At 39.6% G+C, this 18,554-nt stretch overlaps 1 protein-coding gene across 3 annotated transcripts in view; it reads left to right on the top strand.

Annotated features, from left to right (window-relative positions):
* The window catches only part of ZNF654 (zinc finger protein 654), a 58,269-nt gene that overhangs the window by 13,880 nt on the left and 25,835 nt on the right, over positions 1-18,554 (top strand). For all 3 annotated transcript variants that reach the window (XM_030581687.1, XM_030581704.1, XM_030581694.1), the window contains exons 2-4: positions 7,391-7,536; positions 15,869-15,950; positions 18,123-18,258. In XM_030581687.1, coding sequence (XP_030437547.1) covers positions 7,391-7,536; positions 15,869-15,950; positions 18,123-18,258 — 364 coding nt within the window. The remainder of the gene's footprint in view (positions 1-7,390; positions 7,537-15,868; positions 15,951-18,122; positions 18,259-18,554) is intronic.

The following is an 18,554-nucleotide window of genomic DNA, read 5'->3' as shown; positions in this document are numbered from 1 at the left end:
GAAGACTCCCAGGCATGCTTCTCTGAGGAAGTAAGAGTACGGTGCTTTCGCTTAATTAAAAAATGGTTTTAACGAGGCTTGGTTGAAAATGCTGGCAAGAGCTTTGGGTGAGAAGGTTCTTTAGAGAAGAGAGTAAGTTGTTAGTTAAATTTAGTCTTTAGAAAGCTTGTTAGGACTTTTTTTATGTAACCATTTGTTTCCAATATTCTTTCTTGCTATTACTCAAATCTCTCTTCTTTGATGATAAACTTACTCTTGTTTTCACATTAAATATATCAGTGCAGTAGTGTTAAGCAAAATGATGGTGCTGAGTTGAATCTTACAAACTGGGATATACTGTTCCCTTGCTAATTGTAAGCCTTTGGAGCTAGAGCAGGCCTCCACAACATACTGCTGGCGGGCCACATGTGTCTCACATGGGCTCACTGTGCAGCCAGCAGGGAATGAGTAGGCAAGAGGTGGGGTGGGGCAAGCCAATGGCCAGCTGGTGGGTGGGTGGAGTGTTGAAGAGGCCAGTGGCAGGCTGGAGAGTGAGGGTGAGCCAGGGGCAGGAGGCAGCAGCAGGAGGCGGCAGCAGCAGAGGTAAGAGGCCAGTGTTGGGGGAAGCAGGCAAGGTGGTGGTGGGGGGGGGGATGTGTGAGGAGGTGAGCCTGGAGGTTGGGGGGCTGAGGAGGTGAGCAGGCAGGCAGTGGCGGGGGGGCAGGTGAGCCGGTGGCAGGGGAAGGGGGCTGAGGAGGTGAGTGGGTGGGGGGGCAGGTGAGTAGGAGAGCCAGGAGGGTGAGGGGCTGAGGAGGCAACTGGGTGGGCAGTGGCAGGGGGACAGGTGAGCCAGCGGCTGGGGAGGGCGCAGGCTGAGGAAGTGAGCGGGGGGGGGGTGATTAGGCGAGCCGGGTGGGGTGGAGGGATGACAAGCCACATGGCCGGGCAGTGGCGGGGGGGCTTTATACTTGGGGGGGGGGCGGGGTGAGGAGGTGAGCGGTGAGTCGGTGGCTGACCTGTTCTACTGATTTTCTGTCATAAAAATTGGTCCTTTTTGCTGCTTTTCTCTGGGCTGGGGGTTGTCCCAGTGCTGCACAGAGGGTGTTCCCAAAGGATGGTCCTTGCTTCTAACCCAGGAGGCCATCAGTCTGCTCTTCTCTAGTCAGTCCACTTGACAAGTTTGATTGTCCTTGATCCGGCTCCCATCCCCTCTCCAAGGGTTGCAGCTGTCTGGAGGTGCTGCTTCCATGCCTTCCTCATTCACACCTCATTCATTCAACAGGGCAATTGATTACAAACTGGGAGAAGATCTTATTCTACTTCCAGCAAAAAGACATTGTTCTTTTACCTTAATTATACTACCTTAGGGGCCCACTATACCGTATTACCAAGGTTCCATACCTCTGTTTCGGCGGGACAGCGCTGGGGAAGGAGAGTTTGTTTCCACTGGCTTTGGTGGGAGGAGTAGGTTCAGCCCCCAGCTGTTTTTTTGGAGTAATATGGCCCTCTCCGCTTTGAATTGTGCAGGCCTGGGCTACAGTGTAGCCTGCACAGATAGAACAAGGCCTGGAAGGCAGTGCTTGTGTTGCTGGAGGCAGGTTGTTTCAGAGAACTGATCCACAACGGGCACAGACTGGGCTAGGACACATGGCACGCAAAGGGAAGGTGTGGAGCTGTCTCACAATCCTGGGGAGCATCACAAATGGTTAAAACTTGTGTTGAAAATGTTTGCATTAGTTGAAAGTTGCTTGTACATAGATAATACCCATTTTCTTTCTTAAGGATTCTAAAGGGTCTTACTAAGTGCTCACCTACCACTAAAACGTACTGATCTCCGGGGTGAAAATTTGCATCCATTTTGCACTGACAACACTACACATGTTAGGAGTGGCAGCGAGAAACTTCAACTAAAACTACAGTTAAACTTAAATAGTTCAGTTTAATAACCTGTAGTGGAAATGGGCCATAAATTCCTTACTCTTGCATAAAGCTCTACTGGAGAGGTAGAATCTGCTATGACCTGGCCTTGTATTAGTCATCAGTTACTGTAATTAAAATCACTGTTGGTACTGGAGTAGAACTGTTTCCAAAGTACAGGTATGCAGACAGAGGAATTTGAAGTGATTAGCCAGGCTTTGTCCTCTGCTGTGGTCTCTGAGTGACTAAACACTAGGTAGCAGATAACTTCTTTGCTCCAGGAATTTTGGTAGACCCTATGAATTACAGAGCTTTCTTCTTTTCTCCAGTATTTGTAAACCAGTAACCATGTGGTCTGGGTTATATATGTATGTCCAAATTTATTTTTCAGGGTCATAGGAGTAGTGTGACAGTTTCAAGATATGCAGTGTATGGTATGCTAATTCAGCATATTCACCTTGAAAAATTCAGGATATTTATATAGGAGGCTTAGCCATTGAGAGGGCTTTCAGATCAAACTTGAAGTGTACTAGCAAATTTAAAATAAATATGAATTATTTTCCCCAAAAAACTAATATTCAACCTGGTCTGAAATTTCTCTTTAACAAATACCTTGTTTCTCCCCTCTACATACTGTACTGGTGCTTCCAATTAGCTGGGTGAAGAAAATGACTAACTTCACAGATTTGAACTTATGGAAACCTGCAACTGTAAATTGAAAAATGAGAAAAGGAATACAGGATTGCTATTCTAGTCTTTCCCTTTTGTTTAGCTAACTTCTGTCTACATTTCTCTTGTTTGGCCATGTGTTTCATCCTTTTTGATCTTGTTTTTCCTTTATTTTGTGATAGTGATTGTACCTAAGCATATTGCTCTTTGTACTTAAAGCACTTCTCCCTTTGATTCTTGCACTCTTCTTGAGTGCTGGTTATTTACAATTACTCTTTGGATGGATGGCAGGACAGGAGTTTTAGCAGGTGATGAATGCATGCTGGACTCACTAGACCGGGGGTGGGCAAACTACTGCCCATGAGCCGTTTTGATCTGGCCCTCGAGCTCCCGCTGGGGAGCGGGATCAGGGGTTGCTCCTGAAAGCAGCTGCGTGGGCTCCTGCCCCATCACAGATCCTATGTGTAGGGGCAGCCTTGGCTCTGCATGCTGCCCCCACCCCCAAGTGCTGCCCCTGCAGCTCCCATTGGCCGGAAACCACAGCCAATGGGAGCTGCAGGAGTGGTGCCTGAAAATGGAGCAGTGTGCAGAGTTGCCTGTCTGCGCCTCCGCATAAGGAGCCAGAGAAGAGACATGCCGCTGGGAGCCACTTGAGCTAAGCGCTGCCCAGAGCCTGCACCCCAGAGCCTTTCCCTGCACGCCCAACCCCCTGCCCCAGCCCTGATCTCCCTCCTGCCCTCTGAATCCATCAGCCCCAGCCCAGAGCACCCTCCACTCCAAACCCCTCATCCCCAGCCTCACTCCAGAGCCTGCACCCAACACCAGCGCCCCAGCCTGGAGCCTCCTCCTGCACCCTGAACTTCTCGTTTCTGGCCCCACCCTGGAGCCCCCAAGCCCAACCAGAGCCCTCTCCCATATCCTAACCCCAATTTTGTGAAGATTCATTGCCTGCCATACAATTTCTATTCCCAGATCTGGCCCTTGGGCCAAAAAGTTTGCCTACCTCTGCTTAGACATATGTACTTCATTTCTCTTGTGCTTTTTTATGTGTACATATTCTTCCAAATAGAGGGGAGCTGAAGTGAATTAGAATAAAATTGAAAGGTGGAAAATTCAAAATGGATAAAAGCACTTTTTTCATAAAACACAATAGCATGTGGAACTCAGTGCTACAAGATGTTTCTGAGCCCAAAAGCTTAGCAGGATTCACAAAGAGTCAGACATCTATAGGGATAACAAAAATATCTAGAATTAATCTAATCAAAGCTATTCAGTGTCTCATGTTTCAGAGCATAAATCAAACTTTTAACTATTGGAGGTCAGGGAAAAAACCTTCCTTAGGCATATTATCCCATAAGGTGGTACTATGGGGTTTCTTCTGCCTTCCTTTGAAGGAACTGATAATGGCTACTGTTTAAGACAGGATACTGAACTAAATGACTGATCTGATCCAGCATGAAAAATGCATATATTCCTCTGCCAGTTCTGTCAAAGTGTATTAACAAGTGTAATACTACGATCAGTTTATCTGCAAATGACTGACATTTTTTGGAAGTTAATATAATAGTGTTAATAAACATACTGGTATAATATCCTAGAGATGGAAGATATTCATTTGCTTATATAGTAGAAACAGAAAAAGCCTCTCCACACCATCCTTAAATCCCAGTCCTGTTCTGTATTTGACTAAATCTTAATTTGAAAACATAGTTTAGTTTCCATGACTATTAGTCCTTCAACCATCTACCAAAGGCTCTAATTGTGCCTGAGTTGTTCATGTTGCAGACAGATATCTACTACAACCAGGACCAATGCCACCTACTCGTATCCCAGAGGTGACTGAACATCTCAGTCTGAATGAATTTTGGTAACTGCTGATTTGATCAAGAGGTGTACAAGTGAAAATTTTCATGTCCCATCACCCAGTCCACTCTAATTTAAGTAAAGTAGGAAATGCACACAATTTCTTCTAGACTAGATCTGATCTGAATGTGTTATAATCTGAGATGAAAGGGAACCCCATCACAACTTTGGACCTCATCCATACTACTTGGCTGTTTATGTGGTAGGATTCACTGTAACATCTGAGCACCATACAGAAAATAAAGGAGCTTATTCTTTGCATACTTGTGATGCACAAAAGTAATATTCCCTTTTTAAAGTTGAGGATTGAGGCACAGAGCAGCGCTGTAATGTGGGCAGTGTAGACATGCTTTATTGCTGGGGGAGAGCTCTTCCGGAGATATAAATAAACAAAACCCACCCTGAACGAGCGGTGGTAGCTGTTGATACTGGCACTTTTCAGTGCTAAAAGTTTTGTCGCTCAGGGGGGTGTTTTTTCACACCCCTGAAGGACAAGTCTTAGTGCTGAAAGTGGTAGTTTAGACACAGCCTGAGTCAGAGCGTATACTTGAATCTGCATTTTATAAAGCAATCCTGTACCTTAGCCACCATATCATCCTCTTTTTCTGCACTGCCATTTTTGGCTCGGCGCTAACCATGGTTTATATTTGCTTACAACATATTTAGGACTGTTAATGGTAATCAGCTGACAATGTTTTGCCTGTCAGAGATGTAGCTGGCACATGGTTGGTTTCCTGTAAATGGACATGCCTTTTTTTTGTAATGTAGAATGGATACCCTATTCATGTTTATGTAGCTAACTGGTCTGGTTGATCCTCACATTGCTGAGAGAAGGGTGGTAGGACATCTGAATGCACTGCTAGCAACTGTACGTGTTTTCTGAACATTCTATTTTTCTTCATTTAATTGCTCAGATTTTCCCAGATGCCCTGAAAAGAACATAGGCAATTATGATACACCGCTGCCTCGATATAACGCCTCCCAATATAACATAAATTTGGATATAACGCGATATAGCAATGCTGGGGGGGGGGGGCTGCGCACTCCAGTGGATCAAAGCAAGTTCAGTATAACACAGTTTCACCTATAACGCGGTAAGATTTTTTGGCTCCCAAGGACAGTGTTATATCGAGCTAGAGGTGTAGTGGTAAATGCATGAATACTGTTGGAGCAAAATTGGTACTGTGTGGACACAAATTGAACAGTGTTATTGGTAACTGGTTAATGTGACCATGCTGATATTGGGATTACCACTGAAAACGGTAGCATGGACACAGCCATGGATGGGAATTAAATGACCTGCATATTAATCTCACATTCTTTATTGTGGTGATGACCTATCCTAAGTTTAAGCAGTTAAAGAATATTTTCGACATTTCTAAATGTGTGTTTCATACAGTCTTAGATAAAGTAATATATCGTAGTTCAGTTTCTGATAACTTTAGCCATGGAAGGATTAGTTTTTTATCAATTAAATGTCAGTAAATGTTAGTTTCTTCGTACTCACACAATAATAAATATAAATTTCCATCAATAATAACAGAAATTTACAGATAGGCAAAATAAAAAAAAATGCTACTTAAGAACTTAATAGTTTTGTTTAAGGATATTTACTCTGTATAGTTTGATTTGTGATGTTGATAAATTGTGTTTTAATGGTTATAAAGCTTTACCTTTTTAAATCCCAATATCTACTTTAATTAAATACACCTCTGCCCTGATATAACATGACCCGATATTACACGAATTCGGATATAATGTGCTAAAGCAGTGCTCGGAGGGTGCAGGGCTGCGCACTCCGGCAGATCAAAGGAAGTTTGATATAACGCGGTTTCACCTAGAACGCGGTAAGGTTTTTTTGGCTCCCGAGGACAGCGTTATATCAGGTTAGAGGTGTAATTGTCTGTCCTCCCCATAATTTCCCACGAGTGTGAAAATTTACATTGATAAAAATTGAGTTCTCTAAAGCCTGCTTAGAACATTGTAATGCTTTAGTGATATACAAGAGTCTTCAACAGTTTATTTTGTGTTCCTAGTATGACCACAGTCTCAATTTTAATTGGGGTTTAGTTTGGACTGGCTGCTTTTTACAAATGTTAATAGTGTAAAAAAATAAAAAGCCAGGACTGCTTAGGCTTCAGTAATGAAGTGTTGTAATCATATTGCATGCTGACACAAATCAGACTAATAAAATGTTTGCACACAAGATGTGAACTTTTTTTTAAAGGGTTTTCTAACCGTTAAACCAACGAACAAATGTAGTTTATCCTGTTAGGGCTTTTTTGTATACTGTTAACTGAAATGTCCAGTACATTTGGAAGAAAGTCCCTTTATCTAAAATTCCCTTGTCTTGGAAGCGGTGAGACTTCCAATTCTCCATATATTTGTGCCTTTCAAGGAAAAAAATACAGACTTGCTCTTGAATTTAGGAATAAGGAATGTCAATCAGAAAAAACAGTTGTTTTCAGAGGAGTATCTTTAGCCTTCCTCTGTTGTAAAAAGCAAAAGGGGCACAAACCCATTTTTTCCCCACTTAGTGACATTTAAAAGTGGTAAGGCTTAATATGGCTGCAGACTATACCTTTTTCTTCTGTTGCAAAACAAAAGCTTGTATTTAAGCGTAGAGCATAATTGCCAATCTGATAGTAGGTAAGAAGAATTCTTCCTCCACTGCTTTTTGAAAAGTCAGTCAGAAATGATTTTTGGTCCATATTTTGTGGTGTAAGAAGGAGAAGGCTTCTTCCTTCATATTTTTGCTTTATCAAAACGAAAACATGAAAAAATTATATATGAAACATTTTAAGTGTTGCATCCTAGAGGAATGAATTATGATTTTATATTGATCTCTATTAAACCTGCTACTTAAAAGCTTTTTTTCTCGGTTTATAAACCTTTTTTACTATTTCTAGCAAAAGAGAACATTCTCTATTGTAATACAGGTTTGTGACTGTTTTCCCTATAGATTGTGGAAGACTATGCTGGAAGATGGCAGGTTCCTTTGCCTCAGCTTCAGGTGCTTCAGACAGCTCTTTGTTGTTTCACGTCTGCCTGTGTATCATTCCCAGCTGAATGTGAGCACGTACAATATGTTTTGAGTAGCCTAGCTTTGTAAGTACATCCTTTTTCCTATTAACTCCATTTACAGGCTAACTGTTAGTGTTCTACTTTTGTAATGAAAGCAGCATGTCATAAGAGGTCCTGTTTTGTAAAGGCAGTCTTACTTTGTACTATTTAAATACACAAGACCAAACTTATTCCTGGTTAATTAAATAATTGAAGCTCTGAAAGGGATGACTTCACCTGTTCTTTTTATATCACATTTACTCAAAGAACATGCTTAGGTCAAACTTGTGAAAATGTTGTACAGTTTCTTTTAACAAAGCCACCTAATTAACAATAGAAGTGTACCTGTGATCATTTTATATTGCACTGACATTTTAAATGTTATGTTCGCCTGAAATATTTGCAAACCAAACCTTGTGGCATTGTGGCAATAAATGGCCATGAACAAAAGTAAAATTGATAGTACACTTCTGTTGTCCAAGCAGAGAGATGCAAAAAGTAAATAAACTAAAAATTATTATAATGGCCTAAGGTTTTTGTAACAGGAAAAGATTTGTTTAAATTGTGACTCTCTAAATCTGATTCTTCAACAACACACTTTTTGGAGAAGAGTTTGTTACACAAGATAGTTAAGAAAACATATTTTTCTTTTGAGGAAAAGATTTGTTTAGGGCTAATATACACATCTTCAACTGATGATTTTGTTATCCTGTTTATTTGCCCTAACAAAATCCTCCTCACGTCACATTTATTATCTGACTCAATAAAGCAGATGCCAAAACCTTGAAAATGTCAAAATAAAAACAAACAGTTCTTGTATCCTATATATATTGGCTCCTGTCATCAGTAAGTGGAGAGAGGAAATCTGAAAGCATGTTGAGTGCGGCTTTCACAAATAAGAGCAAGTTCCGGCTGAGTAAATGAGTTAATTTTTTGTCCAGCAGATGGAACAGCTCTGTCTTGCTGAGCTGTGGTTTTAACTATTCTTAGTATGTTTTTGTTACTAGTTTTACTTGGTCAGAATTAGTCATCTCAGTGTGGGATTTTGTGTTGCTCCATGAACTGAGGGTTAGAAAAATATCTGTAGGGGAACACTTTATTGGTCTTTACATCTCCTGCTTGCATCTTCAGAGTGAGCTAGCAGATCCACCTTTTTTTACTTTGTCTTTGAACGACCATCACTAATCCCAAGAGACTTAAAGCTTCTATTTTGTGCACTCATGATACACTTTAAAAAAGTGAAACTGAAGAGTAGGATAGAGTAGATTTATGTGGAAATATAACTCTTAAAAGTGAGTAATTGTTGAGTGAAACCAGAAAAAATCAATGTATCAAAATATGGTAGTCAAGTACCTGAGGATAAACTACTTGCCCCGTAGAGCAGAATGAATATAGTCATAGTATCTCTCTTTAGAAAAAGATCAGTTATTGTCTGAAGCATGATTCAGATTGTTTAATCCTGGCTCATAGTTGATGCTTATTAGCTACTGTGAATACATTCTAAGGATTTGGCTACACTTGCAGCTGTACAGCGCTGGGAGTTAAAGCTGTCTTCGTACAGCTGTGTAGGGAAAGCACTGCTGTGTGGCCACATTTGCAGCGGTGTTGGAAGTGGTGCATTATGGGCAGCTATCCCCATGTTCAAGTGGTTGCAGTGTGCTTTTCAAAAGAGGTGGGTGGGGTGGAGTGTGACAGGGAGCATGGGGGAGACAGAGTGGATTTTTGGAGCTGACACTGTGTCAGCTCCCTGCCTTGCAAGTTCTAAGGACTTGAAGATACACAGCACCAACCTTCAATCATTTTAAAAGTTTCGACCCCTTCCCCCACCCCTTTGTCATTCACTAACTGCAAATAGCCTTCAGAGCAAATAAGCAGCTGCTCCAAAACGTGCCCCCCGCCCCCAGGTTGCTTCTCTTCTCAAGCAAACACTGGCTGTGGACATTCATCCCCCTGCCTGCCTCTGCTCGAGCAAACAGTAGCTGTGTTTGTTTTTTAGATAAGCAGCTCCGGGAGCCCTGAGTTCGCAACAAAACAAAGAGAGGCATCACAACAAAGCAGAATGTTATCTTTACTTAAAAAGCATTATGGGAAGGTTCCGGAGGTCAGTTACAGCATAATAAGATTAATCACTGTTTACACTGATACCCCAACACTGCAAGAGCTGGGCTGTTCTCTTTATTCCTCTCGTCGAGGTGGAGTACAGCCAGCGCTATAGCCAGGGAGATACAGCACTGTATTTGCCTTGCCAGTGTGGACGGAGAGTAAGTTACACCGCTGTAAAGCCACCACCAGTGCTGTAACTCTCAAGTGAAGCCAAGCCCTAAGAAAGATTTAGTGTTTCAGGGTAGGGACAATACCTTCATATATGTCTGTACAGCACACAGCACAATTTCATTTCGATCCTGAGTGGGGCACGTGGGGCCTACTGCAACACAAATAATAAATAACTGTGACACCAAATTTAGTGTCTATCCTAGTCTAGATTAGGTACCGATCAGAAATTGAGGCCAATTGCCTGGGGGAGCAGGGGGAAAATGAGTTTCTCAGTCATCTATCACCCCCTATGTTAAACTTATGCACATGAGTTTGGGGATGGATTGTCCTTAATAGCTTGCTTGCCCCAGCTTATGAATTTGAGGAGCACTGAGCACAAAACCAACTATTTTTCCCCAAAAAACTGCTTTGGTTGGCTTAGTTTTGCTGTGATGTCACAAAATGATTCTGGGGCATAGCAGTAACCAAGGAAACATTGCTGAAGTATGTTAGTCCTAAGGGTGTTGAAATCTTAGTCTTTCGGAAAATACACCATACATAATACAAAGTCCTAGCTCTTAAAGGAGAGAGCGAGAAGGAGGGAAAAGAGGGAGGGAAAAAAAAAAAAGTAGTAGAAAAAACTGGAATCTGCCTGACCCCGTATGGGCTTTCTCCATACTTGAGCAGGGTTTCCTTGGTAACCAGATGGTAAACTACTGAGAGCAGAGACTGTTCTCTCTGTGCACTTACTAAGCAAACCATTCATAATAAATGAGGCAGCATCTATATTCACTTTAATACAGGAGTTGTATTACTGTACTGGGATCATTGGTAAACAAACGTACAAGCACTGCCTTGTAGCACCTATGTTATCTGAAAAGATGTTGCAAATGGCAGTAAACAACATGAAATGTAAATGTTAGATCACGTTTTGGAGCATCAAGAGACATGAAATGGACTACTATAATTTTGATATTCATGTAAAAAGATTGATGGAGAAGGAAGTTTTCAGTCTTGTTTTGAATGGCCATCTGAGCCAGCTGATTTAAGCGTGCAGCACATATTGAAGATGAAGAAATATGAACTTGAGATCTGCAATTCAGTTTTAATAAGAACTAGAATGAAGGTGTTTGCAGATGATCCCAAATTCGATCAGAAACCAAATAAAAACACATAATTAGAGTTACTGTAGTCTTTCCCAAGCAGTGTGAGAGTTCCCGAGGCTGGTAGTTTTCCAGACAATCACATGACACATGGCTTCTGCTGCAAGTAAAATGTGGTACTTAAACTTACTTATCTCACTTCAGATTGGCTATGAGAATTTGTGGTTAGCAGAAAGGATTTGTTGTTTCAATTGGCAAAATTGATCAAATTTTCCTCTAGGATTGAGATTAAAGGGCCATTGTGCAAAAGAACCGTTACAGCTTTGAATATGAAGGAAGGTGCAAAAATTGACCATGCCATTTTAAAAACAGACTCTGATGTAGAATATCTCAATTTTTTTTGACAAATTCAGAGTAACTTTTTGATTCATCATTGGATAGAGAAGAATTAGGTGCATCTTAATGTAGAAGTAGCCCAACTCTTAATTACTTCCAAACAAAGCCTGTTGTTGTAGATAATGTTCTTCCATTTATAAAGAACATGACTTATAGAGAAATGTTCGTTGGCCTGGTCTAAGTTTAAAATGTAGATCAACCTAGCTGTGTCACTCAGGATGTGAAAAATTCATACCCCAAGCACTGTAGTTAAGCTAAGAACGTAAGAATGGCCATACTGAGTCAGACCAAAGGTCCATCGAGCCCGTGACAGTGGCCAGTGCCAGGTGCCCAGAGGGAGTGAATAATAGGTAATGATCGAGTGATCTCTCTCTCTCCTGCCATCCATCTCCACCCTCTGACAAACAGAGGCTAGGGATACCATTCCTTACCCATCCTGGCTAATAGCCATTAATGGGCTTAACCTCCATGAATTTATCTAGTTCTCTTTTAAACCCTGTTCTAGTCCTAGCCTTCACAACCTCCTTAGCTGACCTAACCTCCAGTGTAGAAATGACTTAAGCCGACTGAAGAATTATTTCATCAACCTAGCTGTTGCCGCTTGTTGAGATTGATGGAAAGACCACATTCATTATGGAAAGACCACATTCATTAATGTAGAAGTATCTCCACCACAGCAGTGCAGCGGTGCTGCCTGTAGTGTAGATATGCCTTTACTGTTCATCTTAGATCTTCTTGATGTTTGTACATACCTTAATTTTTTTCTATCAGTTTAGTGTTGAAGCTAGAGTAAAACAATTTGGTTTTACTTTAGGAGATCTTTGGAAACTGAATTTCAAAAGTATTGAATATAGAAAGTGAATTTTAATTGATTATTTTCTAGGTAACTTATGAACTGTCAAGTTGACAAACTTTTAAGCTGTTTTATAATATCTGAAACTGTCTTTCACTACTTAAAGTTTATCTGATACCTACAGTTGGAGGAATAAATGTTCCAGGCAAAGAGAGTGTTAAAGACAAGGATAAGTTGTCTCCACCAGTAAGTTCTAAGATCTTTCCCCTGTTACCTCCAGCAGCTACAAAGGATGCTGGGATTTGCACAGAAGCCCTGTTTGGGCCTTAATATTTCATGACAATCCATGGTTGGTATCAGTCTGATAAACTTCAAGCTCCATTCTTACTAGCTTCTCTGACGGAAAAGGAGCTTTATCTGGTCTTGGGTACACAAAACTATCTGGCTGTGGGAGGAAGGACCTTGGCTACTCTGTCCTTGCTCCAGAGCTTTGTGGCTGTTACACTTAGTGCCTTTATTACTTTATTCCCTTTCCCAAACTACTCTGAATTTGCATCTTCTATGAATAAATAATTGTGTTATCTGACTCCAGAACTGCTCATAACTTTCCTAATCAGGACCTGCATGTAATATGGACATGATTCTTGGCAGTTCCTCTGACTCCCAAAGGGTTGTGAATAGTAGAGTGAAATGGATCAGAATCTTGGACAGGTTTACACTTAAAATGCTGCATTTGCACAGCTGCACCGCTGTAGCACTTAAAAGAAGATGCTCCTATGTCGACGGGAGGGCTTCTCCTGTTGGTGTAGTGAGCCCATCTTCCAGAGTAACAGTAGCCATGTCAACAGGACAAGCTGTCTCGTTGGCGTAGTGCTGTCTACATGGGAGAGTTAGGTTGGTTTAACTACATCACTCGGGTGTGGATTTTTCTTATCCCTGAGCGATGTAATTATACCGATATGAGTCTGCAGTGTAGACCTGGCCTTAAGGTGAGGATAGTAGCAGAGGTATGGGAGCAGTCTGCAGATTTGGAAGACTATCGTGCATATATTTTACTTTGGATTCATACATTACACCCTTGCTATAACGTCCTTCCTAATAACCAACCTTCAGCTATAATAAACCTGGTCTCTGAATCCCACCTCCAGCCCCATGACTGTGGCAGCGCTGGAGGAACTATCAGCTGTACCACCCCTCAGGGTGGTGAGGCTCTTTTGCTATAACGAACCCCTGGCTATAATGAACAAATGGCAGGGATTGCAGTGGGTTCATTATAGCACTGGAGTTCTGTATTTGCAAAGTTACTTTTGGAACCCCAAAGGCTAGAAATTTAATTTAACTTCACATCTTAAAATCAGTAAAAATTGATGACTTGGGTTCTCAGCCCTTTTGCTACAAAGTTACTCATACTAGTAACCTGATTTTGGAAGCCTTTATTTTTTTCTTTTACTGTTTGTTTAGGACGTTTTAACAGGTTTACAAATCCTTACTATGTAAATATCAGAAACAGAATAATCATTACAGTAGTAAGCTTTTGTTTTGAGACACACTGTAGGGTAACGTAGTCATCGGATCTCTCTGTTTAACAGGGTTTAACACACAGAATGAGAATCCTTACAATGCCCATAATGTGTTTCTAATGATTATATTAAATTGAGTGAAATTTCTGATCACACACTTAACAGACCAGGCATGTCTATCAAATGTTAATATTCAAAAAAAAAATGAACAATTGTGCTTTATTTTGCTGATGAATGTACTTTGGTGGAGCATTGAATAAATGGTAAACTAAATACGTTTGTCCTCTGTCTATTTTGCTGGGTACTTCATTGGTGCATTAATTTTTCATAACCACTTTTGATATTTCTTTGAACTATTGTTAGTTTTTTCAAGATTTCTAACACTGAGGGTGATTTTTAGTCCTGTTGTTGCCTTATCAAATAGCAGAATACTATTAGCAGTTAAGAAGGTAAATTTCTATATTTTTATTTTTATCTGTAAGGTACTGGAAAAAAAAAATTTAGTGACTTCTTTAGAACTAGATGTAGTGGACCCCTACAGAAATCCGCTCAAGTAGCATGGTAAGCTAAAATTGGTAGAGTAGAATGGCAGAGCAGAGCTTAGCAGTACTTCTCAGGAGGGAAGTTAGTCTGCCTCTTGTGGAGTGTGGAAGCTTTGCCAGTGGATACTTCACTGCTCTCCTTCTCTGCTCACATAGTGGCAAGTGGGATACTTCTAGCTAGTGACTTGCTGCAGGATTTGTCAAGGATCGAGCTGTGAGTAGAGCACAGTATCTTTGCAATAAAAACTGTAGAGTAATGAAATTTTAAATCAAATCTTTTGAGAGAAAGGGATAGAGTGAGGGGCAAGACATAGAAATTATACAAATACAGGGGAGGAGCAGTGGAAGTAGGTCAGAATTAAGACCTGCCAATTTTGTATGCCAGTTTGAGTTTTGTCACACGGAAGCTAAATTAAGTCTCATTGGGTTGTGAACACAACACTTCATCTTTCTTGAAAACCACCTTAAAAAGTTTTCCACAAAACAAATTGTCAACTGTTTAGTCATTTTTCTGGTACAACAGTTTCAATCGCACATGACCTTGACAATCAATAAGTATGTAATGACAAGACAAAATAAGGAATGGAAAACTTGTGGGTGAGAAGGTAAATTACTTGTGACTTTGATATTTAATAGAAAGTAACATATTAGGGGTTTAGTTTCTATCACACAGAGTCCTGTGCAAAGTATTATGCATCATGGAAGTATATTCTAGCATTTGTGAAGATTCAAACTGCTAAATTTTCTAACACTCGAATACTCAGGCTTGTAGAAATACAGCTTCAGAGTATTGCATGGAGACTTAATGGTGACTAGTGATAACTCAGGGCTAAATTTTTGTGCAGTGCAATTAAAATTAATCCCATCTAGCAGATGCTGTTAATGAGATTCAAAAATCTGAAAATAAGAAATTTGTGAATCTTTTCCCCAGTGTTGTGGCTTTGAGTTTCAAATATAAATTATGCAATTGTATTGCCATGTTTTCATTGCAATGGTACATTATGCATCTGGAAGGGAGATAATTTCACCTCATTCTGTTCAATTTTCATCTCCATGTCACATGCCTAGAGTAAGCAGAAACCAAGTTAAAGGTGATGTGCACAGTTCTGTTTTAATTTATAGCATCATCTTGATATATAAAGGAAGTCAAAAGCATTTTCTGTCCCCAGAGGCTTTTTTCTGTTAGTGTTGGGAAATATCAGATAGGTCCATTCCTGTATTCTCTAGCAAAACGAGGGGACTGAGATCATAATCATATTGGGAGTTTTTAGATCCAAAAGTTGATCAAGTATCAACTCTTCAATCTATGTTCTTGCTTTTAGCAGCTGTTTAAGTTAACATTTGAAGTAAAAATCTCTAATTCGGTTTCATTTACATGATGCCTGTGATTTTTTTACAATCCTAGGAGTTACACAGTAGTTCGAGGTTTTTAGGGGTGGGCCAGCCCCGAGTTTCTCATTTACAGCCAAAAATATTGAGTTAACTGATGCAGAATTGAGGATAGCTTTCATACATTGTGGGTGGGATTTTCAATGTTGAGCATTTTTTGCCTAACTCTTACTATCGGTATAAATTGGGTGAAACAAATGGTAAATGCTCTGGAAAACACTACTCTATATTTTTAATTGCTGTGATCTATAATACAGTTTGTAATAGTTTTTGTAGTTTGACTGCCTAAATACTAAATAATTTCAGGATCTCTAGCTCTGAAGGCAGCTGAAATGATTTGCTTTTGTTTGGTTTTTGACTTGTCATTACTTGTGTTTGTAGGAGTTTTTTTGAATTGCTGCTGTTCTTTGGAAAAGATGAATTCTATGAAGATCCTTTAAAAGATATTCTAGGTTCAATCCAGGTAATACCAGTTGCTGCTTGCTTCTATGTTTGTTTTTTGTAAAACACAATTTTTGGTTTTTGAAGATCAGCCTGTTTGTAGAAAGTCATGCTTTCATGAGTGTTTTGGAGGATACAAGCATTGGTAGAACACTTCAGTAGAGTGAAGAAAGATAGTGAGCCATTGCATTTACACTTCCCGTCTCTGTAATTTTATCAGAGGAAAAATCTTTTAGTACACTTGCCATTGCTACTACTGTTCCTATCAAAAGCCTAAATAAACTGGAGCACAATCCTTGTTTTGTAATGATGAACAAATTATTAATAAGGTTCTATTTTGTGAATTTGCTTTAAGAGACAGAAAAAAAATTCAAATAAAGATTTCCATCACCAAGTTAGTTTCTGACAGCTTTCCTTTAAGTATCTGACCAGAGTTTAGTGTCATTCAAGTAATCAAGTGTTCCAGGTTATGATTTAAATCTACAGTTTCCTCATCCACAATTTTAGACAATGGACTGAAAAAGCAAAACTGTTATCTTTAATTGCTTAGGACTAGGCTGTGTTCTCACTTGCCTGATGTCTTGGGCATTAGAGGATGCTAATATTTAGTAACTGCTTTATAATTGTACAGTAATGTTCTCAATAACTATCTGACATAAGTTACCTAGGCACATGCTGCAGAATTGGGTATGGGAAGGGAGCTGGTTTAGACACGTAAAGAATGAAGCATGTCATGGTTTTGCTTAAGTTTTGTGGGACTGTTCTTTGTTAATATTTAGGGTGCCCAAAGGAATGGTTGCTGTGTCAGATTCAAGTTGAGACAGATCTTTGCCATAAAGAATTTATAGCGTAGACAGGGGATGTAAGAGGAAACTGACAGGCCCGTATTTTTTCTTTGCCCTTAAAATTTGTTTTTATTTTAGCTTTTTTGGTTTTGTCCTTTTTTTATTTTTTATTTACTTAAACCATTTGCCTCACATTTGTAATTTTGCGTTTTGACACACATTAATATTGTTTTCTTTTAAATCAATAGTGCATTAATGGTCCAAATGGTCTTTTTAATGAGGAAACTTGTAAGATTTGCTTTTCAACTGAACACCTACATACAAACTGTCTTGATGAAAATAAATCAGTTTCAGTTCCTTGACCGTCAAACACAACTCACCCGGACATAATAGACAAACTTAGGAATGAATTTAAGAACATGGCAGCTAAAATAACCTACAGCAGAAATGAACATTAAAGCAGTGAATTGTAAATGCCTGGAAGCTGTTCTCTAGCTTGCATGAAATATATGGATTGTCCCAAAGACACTTCAGTGTGCAATAAAATCTAATGATAGATAAGTCCTCTTGAATAGAATGATCTGAACAGAAATTCAGATACCATCTTACTTTCCTTTTAGTATCTTGTTTCTTTTTTGCTGATGACTGATACCTGGTGCGGTGGTAAGCTATTAATTGATGCTGGTGGCAAAGGCTACTTTATACCAGTAAATCACAAAGAAAGAATAACTTGGGCTGCACAAAAATTGTGGCCACTGCTATCTGATTACTATTAGTAAACATCTGGAGGTAAGTAAACTTGGTTTGATATAAGAGTTATAGGGTTTAAAAACCCTATCTGCTTTAGGACATTCCATAATCACTACATAATTCCAGCGTAACTTCTTTTTTGTACTGCGTTTATTCACTTCTGCCATTAAAATTAACTCAGCAGAGTATAGACTGCATGACTGGACCAAACCTCACCTGTTGTAAATCAATGCTGATTTATGCAAGCTGAAGGGCTGCCTTAGTATGTGTTCCTCTTAAATATCTCTCAGTTGGAGACTAGAAGACAGTTCCCCAAATGTTTGGGAAATGGCACAAACTTGTCAGGCTTAGTTGATGGCATTGTTAGGATGTTTACCAAGGTTTATGTATAATACCTTTAGGTTACAGAAAAGCTAGATGGGTACCTTTTTAAGGCTGAATATATAGCTTCAGTTAATATGTATGTGATTTCATAGTTTTAACTCAAAATATGTTTCTTGAAACTTGTTTACAATATTTTTATAATACATATTTAACTTGTAGGGTAACTTTTAAACCCTTCTTATGAGGTTTGACTTTTTAGCCATTAAATGACTAAAACTGATCTGTCAGACCTCTTCATAGTTTTAAATCTAATGCACTTTTTTTTTTACTCCTAGGAATGCCAGAACCTCCTAAGCAGATATGGAAATGTGAACCTGGAATTAGTGACTCGAATTATCAGAGATGGAGGGCCATGGGAAGATCCAGTATTACAAGCAGTTCTTAAAGCAAAGCCTGTATCTCAGGAGTTAGGTACTTGATTTAACACACACACATTTTTAAAAGACTTTAAAACATGTATGTTTAAGTATTATTTATAAAATACTTTTGCATATTGGGCAGTACTGACAAAGTGTGGTGTCAATGTTACTCAAGTTGTATTTTTGATATAATTTACTATACATGGTGTCCTATATAATAGGTACTAATCTGAAAAACTTGTTCACTGTTTGCTCATCCTGGGGGAATAATGAGCTAGTTTCCCTGATGTGTGTTGATGTGAGAGACCCTGAGGCTTTGGTGTGTTGTTTTTTTAATTGAAGTAATCA

This window comes from Gopherus evgoodei, chromosome 1 (genome assembly GCF_007399415.2).
Source record: "Gopherus evgoodei ecotype Sinaloan lineage chromosome 1, rGopEvg1_v1.p, whole genome shotgun sequence".
NCBI classification, from domain to species: Eukaryota; Metazoa; Chordata; order Testudines; family Testudinidae; genus Gopherus; species Gopherus evgoodei.
This window is presented reverse-complemented; position numbering and strand designations above follow the sequence as displayed.